This window comes from Dermacentor andersoni, chromosome 5 (assembly GCF_023375885.2).
Source record: "Dermacentor andersoni chromosome 5, qqDerAnde1_hic_scaffold, whole genome shotgun sequence".
NCBI classification, from domain to species: Eukaryota; Metazoa; Arthropoda; class Arachnida; order Ixodida; family Ixodidae; genus Dermacentor; species Dermacentor andersoni.
The window spans coordinates 195,209,747-195,218,578 of NC_092818.1; the positions used below are offsets into that span (position 1 = coordinate 195,209,747).

An 8,832-nucleotide genomic window follows, 5' to 3' on the forward strand; every position below is an offset into this window, starting at 1 on the left:
CCGATGCCACCAGGGGGAACGTGGCGCTGCTGCTCGCGGCGTGGTATTACGGCGTGGTACTCCCAGTGGCGTAGCAACAGGGGGGGCCGGGGGGCCGTGGGCCCCGGGTGCAAGGGCCCAGCGTTGGGGGGGGGGGGGTGTCATACGCCTGATGACACCCCTCTTTCCGCCGGCTTAACTGGGCGCAAATGGCAAAGAATGCTCCAGTATCCAGTAGCCCGAGCTCATGTACCCGATGCGTTGCGCCACGGATTTGTCGGCTGCAGCTCTATCAACACCCCACGAAATAATTGCACGAATGTGCGGGCTAAAAAATTCAATTCGCAAAATGGTCGCTGAACTATTCGCCTTAGCGGAATGTTTCACGTGGGGTGGGCCTAGGAACGCTTGGCGCGTTGAGTCGTGCGGATGTGCTCCGTATGGGCTCCCGAGTTCTTGGTCTTTTCCGAGCGACTTTCTGTACCAGCAGACCCGGACCTGCTCCCACAAGGTCACAGAGAGTGCCTGGAACCCTGCCGCTGTTTTTCGAGGCGCAAGACCCCTTTTTACCCCTTTAGGGGCACTTTCGTTCACCCGCCGCAGCTAGTCGAGCTGGGCCTACTTCAGGCCTAGCGCGATTAGGGGCGCTATCGGCGTCGCCGCCGGCCCCTCGAGCCGTCACCGACGCTGTCGCGATGGAGTACGCCGTAGACGGAGAAGAAATCTCCCCGGAGGAATATGAAGACCGAAGCCTATGGATACAGGCTGCCATCAAAGCCCATGATCGAGCTCGCCCCAAGCATGGGGACGCCAATGCCCAACAGGATGCGGCTATGACACCGACAGACGCCACCGGCAAGGCCGCCCAGACCAGTGGGGTGAACGCATCGATAAGACGCCGCCCATATAAAAAGAAGCCGCTCCCGCGTCTGCCAGAGAGCGACTACAAGATCGTACACCGGCCGAGAGGCGGACTTCGGCTCCGTGACCACACGGCCACTACACTACTGTACGCCCTGTGCCTGGACATCGGAGTGAACTTTGGGGAAATCAAGCAACACGACCAAGTAAGGATCAATCCTTTTAACAACTCCTTTACCGTGAGCACCCCTTCTATGGAACGCGCAGGGAAATACGCGGAAGTACAGCATATCAAAATCCTAGACCAAGTCTATTCGACGTGTGCATACGTAGCGGCACCGGACAACAGCATCAAGGGGATTGCGTATCACGTTCTAGAAGACCAAAGCCACGCCGAGATCATGGACGACATCGTGAAGGTCAACCCACAGCTAGAGATTGTGGACGCAAGAAGGATGGGAAAATCATCAAAAGCCCTGCTCATCACTTTCGCAAACACCAAGAGAGTCCCGGACTCCATTCGATTCGGCGGAGGAATCCACAACTGCTACCTCTTCAGACCCAAAGTGGAAGCATGCTACAACTGCAGAAGACCGGGACATCGCTCGGACGTGTGTCCGGAAGAACGAAGAAATCTCTGCTACAGGTGCGGCAATGAGCATCCGGTCCAAGACGAGCCCACGTGCACGCCGAGGTGCATCCTGTGCAAGGGAGAACACTTCACGGGATCCAACCAATGCAAGATCAGATATGAGAGACCGCCCGCCAAGGGAAACAAGAAACGAAGTGGCAAGCCTCAAGTGGAATTTCAGCGACCGGAGGGACAGGGAGCGCAACCTGCGCACCCGACACAGCAGCAGCAACAGCGAGGCAGAAGCAGATCAAGAAACCGAGCCCAGTGTAACGACCGAGGAAAACGAGACCGCTCGGAGTCCTACCCGGCGCTACCGAACGCCTGGCGGGAAGGAGCACCACATCAGGTGAGCGGGACACCGCAATCCTCCCACGAGAGTAATGAAATTAAGGAACTTAAAGCAATCATACAAAAACAGGAAAGAATAATTCAGGAACTAATGAAGGCAATAACGCAACAGCAGCAAGAAAGTAAAACACATATTGCTCAACAGCCCGCGATCTTAACACAGGAACCGCGGAGGGCATCCCTCCCCCCGTCAAACGCATCCTCTACGGCACCGTCACCTGCAAGAGGGCCACCGGCAAAAAAGAGGTTGATGGAAGACTCAGAGGAGCACGAAAAACGGAATCACGAGGAAGTAATGAGCCTATTAAGAACAGTGGCCACGAGATTAGATAAAATTGAGGAAAGGCAAAACAATATTGAAGCAAACATAGAAGCACGCTTCACAGCTATCAGAAACGAGACCAGGGAACAATATAAAACGTTAGCAGAACAAGTAAGAGTCCTTACAAACGCAGCAAAGGCTACAAACGAGCTAGTACAGAAACATGACAGTCAACTGGTTAAGGTGATGGGCAAACTCTTTTCGGCCCCAGGACCCATGGCCTCCACCACAGCGCAATCCATCTCCCTCTCTAAAGCCAATCATGGGGAAGGGCCAGACAGAGATAAGAATATGGCAATGGAACTGTAGGAGCTTCCGCGGAAAGCGGGAGAACCTAGAGCTCCACATTCAAAACCTTGAAAAAGAAAAAATTCCCGATGTCATAGCCCTACAAGAAACCAGGAAAAAAGTAAAGGTTCGGGATTATAAAACATATGAAAATGGCAAGGAAGAAAAACCGCTCACGGCCTTCTTGGTCCATAGAAATCTAACTGCAATAGAGCACGAAATTCAATCGAACGGTGCAGACTGCCTCCTGATAGAGGTCATACCCCTAAAAAGAAGCGAGGCCCCGCTCTTCATTCTAAACATATATAGCACCCCCAAGGCGGAATCCTCCCCCATAATAAAAGCCATGAACGAAGCCAGAAAAATCAGTAAAACGAATCCCCTAATAGTAGTCGGAGATATGAACGCACAACACATGGCATGGGGTTACAGAACAAATTTTAAGAAGGGTACTAGCCTCTGGCAATATGTTCAGGACGAAGGATACACGCTCCTGACAGATCCGCTGGTGCCAACTAGGATAGGGAACAGTGTGCAAGCTAACACATGCCCTGACCTGACCCTATGCAAAAACATAGTAGATGCACAATGGCACAACACGAACGAAAACCTAGGGAGCGACCATTACATTATAGAGACCACTATACCCAGCAGTACGCTCAAGAAGGAAAGAAGAAGGGTGACACGAGTGGTAGACTGGGATAAATTCAGAGAAAGGAGACAGGGTAACGCAGATGGCAAGAAGATTGAAAACCTAAATGAATGGATTAACAAACTATTGAAAGACGCAGAGCACACCACTAAGACGATAGAGACAGCAGCCGAAAACAAAGCCGCTGATAGCAGATTATTACACATGTGGCAGGCACATAATAGCTTACAAAAAAGATGGTTGAAACAAAAACACAACAGAAAACTTAGAATTAGAATAGCCAAACTAGAAAGAGAAATCGAAAATCATTCTCAATACTTAGTTCAACAACAATGGGGACAAACATGTGATCAAATGAGCGGAAAATTGGGGCTGAAAGACACATGGCACCTTCTGAGACATCTTTTAGACCCAGAAAACAGCAGAGCCGCTCACCAGAAGGATGTAGCACGCATAATTCATGCAAGCCCACTTAATGACGAAGAAATGATAACGGAATTACAAAACCGATACATATGCACAACGAAAAACCTGACGCTTCCTAACTACAACGGCAACCCCAACCCTGAACTTGACGAAAACATAACGGTAGCAGAGGTAAAGGCGGCCATGCAGAAACTTAGAACATCCTCCGCTCCAGGAGCGGATGGGGTGACGAACAAAATACTAAGAAATCTAGACGAGGACTCTATTCAAGGGATCACGGAGTACTTTAACAAGTGCTGGAGGTATGGGTGGCTACCAGAGACGTGGAAACACGCCAAGGTAACTTTCATACCCAAGCCAGGCAAGAAAGTCGAACTAAGCAACCTCAGACCCATATCCCTAACATCATGCTTAGGGAAGCTATTGGAGCACGTGGCGTTATCTAGATTACAAGACCACATGGACAAGCACAATCTCTTTCCGCACACGATGGTAGGCTTCCGGCCCAACCTGTCTACGCAAGATATAATGCTCAGGCTTTCGGAAGAGGTAATAAACACACCGAATAACACCAACACTAAAGCAATAATGGCACTGGACCTCACCAAAGCCTTTGATAATGTCACCCACAATGCCATCATGAATGCCCTCTCCGACTTAAACGTGGGGGAGAGAATATACTCATACATCAAGGCTTTTCTAACCGGCAGAACGGCTCAAATAACATTCGGAAGCATCAAGTCGGATACACTACAATTAGGAAGCAAAGGCACACCGCAGGGGTCAGTGCTGTCACCCTTTCTGTTCAACATAACCCTCATACCCATGGCCAAGCTTCTTGCCGCCATACCAAACTTATCGTCGGCACTCTACGCAGACGACATCACCCTCTGGACAGTCAGGGGAAGCGAAGGTGATATTGAGAGCACGCTACAGACGGGAGTGAATATAGTGACCGGATGCGCCAGGAGAGTCGGGCTAACGTGCTCGCCACAAAAATCCGAACTCCTAGTTATCAGACAAAGACCTAAGAAAAACGATCCCCCGGCACAATTGGATATTAGGGTTGATTGTACAAAAGTTCCAGAAGTACAAACCTTGAGAATTCTGGGAATGCACATTCAAAGCAACGGGAAAAACACAACTACACTAAACAAACTAGTCGCATGCGTTGGACAAACCAACAGGCTCATAAGACGAATAGCTAACAAACACCAGGGAATGAAAGAAACAGATTTGAGGAGGCTAGTGCAGGCTTTCGTGCTCAGCCGTATAGTATATTCTCTCCCCTATCTCAAACTTCAGGCAGCGGAAAAGAACAAGGTTGAATGCCTCATAAGACAATCGTACAAGGCAGCCCTTCATCTCCCTAAGTATACATCAACAGAAAGGCTGCTAATGTTAGGCATACACAACACGCTTCCCGAGCTAGTCGAGGCGCACAGAATCGCACAGTACGACAGGCTAACAAAAACACCCACGGGAAGACACATTCTAAGGACCTTGGATATCAGGCAAGAATGCATAGGGACGGATGCCGTGCAAATGCCTAGAGACATACACAAGTATCTGAGAATAGATCCAATCCCGAAAAACATGCATCCCGAACACCACGAAGAAAGGAGGAAGGCGAGAGCCAAAGCCCTTCACAGGCAATATTCAAACCATAAGGAGGCAGTCTGTACGGACGTTGCAGAGCTCTGTGATCACGATGCCTTTTCGATAGGCGTCGTGGGCATGGACCTAAAACCAATCTCAGCCGCCTCTGTGCGGAGCAAAAAGGCACACGAGGCGGAGGAAGCGGCCATCGCCCTAGCCATTATAAGCACTAAAGCAAACATGATTTTTAGCGACTCGAAGACAGCCGTTCGAAACTTTGCAAAAGGGAGGGTCCACAAACCCGCCAAACAAATCCTAAAACCGCAAAATTTCAACGCCAGACCAATTAGAATCATATGGGTTCCGGCCCACGCGTCGCATCCTGGGAACGAGGCGGCCCACAACTTAGCCCGAGGTTTCGTCAACCGGGCAGTGGGCGAGCCGGTCCTGAGGTCGGCCAGAGAGACCTTGACCACCTACCACGAGATCACATTATACTACAGAAACAACAGAGAGACGCTCCCGCCGCCGGACAAAAGCCTTAATAAACATCAACAAGTGGCCTGGCGGAAGCTACAAACTAACACCTTCCCCAACCCCTATATATACTCCAAGGCCTACCCAGGAGTCTACACCCCCGAATGTCAGCTCTGCGGGGTCACAAAGGCAGATTTAAAACACATTTTATTCGATTGCGACAATCTAAAACCGAAAAGAGAATGGCATCTCTCTAACGAGCAAGAGTGGGAGGATGCGGTGTCCAGCTCAGACCCAGCGGTTCAACTGCAGGCCGTCAGCTGGGCTTTGGAAGTCGCCGACAGACAGGGCCTCACTACCATAACAGGTGGCGCTAGAGGAACTGATCGGACGGCCACCTCACGCACCCTGGAAGCCCACTAAAGTTAACCAAATCTTTTCTGTTGACGAAATAAAGTTGTTACCACCACCACCGTGGGGTGCGCTCGTGCCGTGCGTTCTTGCGGGGAGCAGGAGTCGCTAAACATACAGTGAGGCGTTGTAAAGCGTTGAGGCTCTTGGGTCCCTCTTCCGTTCAGAACGCGCAGCGAAGACGAACAAAGACAGCAGAAAGAGGGGGATCAACCAGCGCGCCCGGCGCTCGCGTTTACGGTGAAGCGTTCGTTGAGAGCGACGGTGCATAAGTGCGGCAGTCAAAAGTCGCGAATGCGATTCTCTGGATCGTCTTCAAACTCGGTGCGGCCAAAGAGTTTGCGGCGTATGAATCGACAGGCTGTATATAGTCGCGGGCGCCGCGATGTTCAGCTCGCTTTTACTTCCCCTCTCCCGCTCACTCCGAGAAGCCGCTGCGAAACCTGCTGTTATGTTTCACGCTTTCCTTCTTACCCTCTAAAGTTTCAGAAAACTGTTGTTGTTGTGTGACTTCATGTCACAAGCACAGTGTCTGTGTGAGCTGCACAGAATATTAAAAAAATGCGAATTTTGTAAGGATATTTCCCGATATTCTATGAAGTTATGTGTCTTTGTGATTACTAGGAACTCGGTAGCGTGAAAAATATGGCAGATAAGTAATAACCATATCCTTAATAATCCCTTAATTAGTACTTATAGAGGAAGCACTTCAATTCCAAGAATTGAGGACTCAAAGTCATATTAACTGAACAAAAACTCTTTAAACAAATTCGTTTTGGGTGCTACAACCTACAGTACTTTGGCACTGCAGGTGGCGCCCAGTATGGCAGTAGCGAAAGAAATATGAAATAGTGGACCAGTGACATTGATCCCTCAACCCTCTCCATTGCGAGTGCAGACCAACAGGTTTCGCTGGCACGGGCTTCATCGTGGTCTTTTTTTTTTTTTATGGTGACGCCAAGAATCGACGCGAAGCGTCCTCTATTCTGTTCCCAATCTTTTGGTGGTACCGCAGCTCGGATAATCACGTTTGTCCGTATAGTAGCAAATAAAAACAAGGCTTTATTGATCAGAATCAAGAGAACTTGTAATTGTCACAGCATTGGCGCCCGCGCAGCAGGGAGGCAGGTGGCGTTTTCCCTTTTTCTAATATGGTGGGGAGATCAGCGTCACTGAGACACAATTTAATTTCTATTTTCGTTCAGGGCTGACAACATCCAAAATACTGCGGGCCATAGTACCTTCGACGATTTTTGTGAAGTTGTTGTTGGGAAAGATATGAATGTCGGCCTTCAATTTTGCAAATGCAATGTCGCCGCTAAAGTTGGTAATTAAAACTTCATAATTTTTTTTTATTGTGACGTGAGCCGTATTTGCCACGATGCCGCATTTGTATTGGTTGCCAAGCCTTACAGTCTGACAGAAGGTGTGCACATGCGCTTATCACAAGTTATCAGTGCAGCACCCAGTGTTATTCGGCGCAGAAAAAACAGCGTGTATTGGCCTTGAGCTCCCCCACTGGAAAAGCTGGCGCCACCGTCGGCGTGACGTGCTATGAGGGATCACGTGGACATAGCGGCCGCGTCGGCTGGCTGCTTCGGGAGCGCCGAAACGAACTGGAAATGAGAGTTTAAGTTCCCTCGTGCGCTGCGGTCCTCATTTAGGGGCGAGATTTTCCCGCTTCGAGTGTCTCCTTTACAACGATTGAAAGCACTACAACAGGTAGTGGCTGCCTTTGAAGGCGCGCGACATGGTACTGCTTGGTGCCGCAATGCCGGACGTACGCAACGGAGCCGGGTGTCAGCCTTATTCATACGTAGCCGCAGGACAAGAAGCTGCGTGAATTTTGGCTCGCGAAACATAAAACCGGCAAAGAGCCATCGGCTACAACTCGGGTATGCAGCAAGCACAGACGCGAGGAAGATTTCTGCTACGGCGCCGGGTCAGCGATGTTCGAAAAACGTGCACTGAGACGCTCGCCCGAGTCCGCTGCCCGAATAATGTCATGACGGTTTGGTGTATGAACTTGTCGATGCTATAGATACTGGCAAGTTCACTGTAGTGGAAAGGGAGCGCTAAGAAGCACATTAAAAGAAAGTATGGCATATGGTCATGTTTGTGTTATGAAATAATGCACTGGATTACAAAAAAAGAAGCAGCGGGAAATCGCACGCTGAGAACACCGATAAACATATAGTGCGACGCAACTCGAGAAATAATATTGAAACGTCCAAGAATTAAAAAAAAAAGATTGAATCGTTGCTACGGCACATCAGTCCCCGTAGGCGTCGAAGTCTCTACAATTAAATTATTTTTGAACAGCTCTGATAGCGCCCAAGCAACAATGGTTGCTTGTATACTGTCAAATGCTCATATTCTGCGGCCTAAAGCTCATGGCACGGTGCGAAAATGCGCACGCGGCGAAAGCGAAACAGTGCGCGGACATGCATGCAGACGCGCAGTCGGTCGCTGCGAATCTGTGCGATCGCTGCATTGAGGCTTCATTCTATTACGCTCCATTTAGTTATACAAACACTATAAGAACATATTTCACATAGTTTGCTCTCAGCATTTACCTACCTTTCACGCAAGAAGCCGGTTCGGGAGACTCCATCGCGGCGACCACGCACAGTGGCGTTAATTCACTGTACGTATTCGGTAAAGAGATGGCGTCTGTAAACGATTCTGTGCTTTCAGTTTGCCCAAGATTATTATGTAGACATTAATACCCTTCACTCGTTTCGAAAGTATTTACAGAAATGTCCGGGAGAGCTCCCGCGTGGTGTTTTCAATGAGCGCTGACAGCAAAACCTATGAGGAGCGCGCCGCGTGATA

The 8,832-nt window shown here is 49.6% G+C and overlaps 1 protein-coding gene across 1 annotated transcript; it reads left to right on the forward strand.

Annotated features, from left to right (window-relative positions):
- The first annotated feature begins 391 nt into the window (after nt 1-391).
- Nucleotides 392-3,359, forward strand: LOC129384844 (uncharacterized). The gene has a single exon (XM_055070419.2). The coding sequence runs from the start codon at nt 675-677 to the stop codon at nt 2,451-2,453; it is 1,779 nt and encodes a 592-aa protein (XP_054926394.1). The 5' UTR covers nt 392-674; the 3' UTR covers nt 2,454-3,359.
- The last annotated feature ends 5,473 nt before the right edge of the window (nt 3,360-8,832 follow it).

What these genes read in the sequence shown, in the direction of transcription:
- LOC129384844 (XM_055070419.2), top strand. Translation starts at nt 675, where the DNA reads ATGGAGTACGCCGTAGACGGAGAAGAAATCTCCCCGGAGGAATATGAA.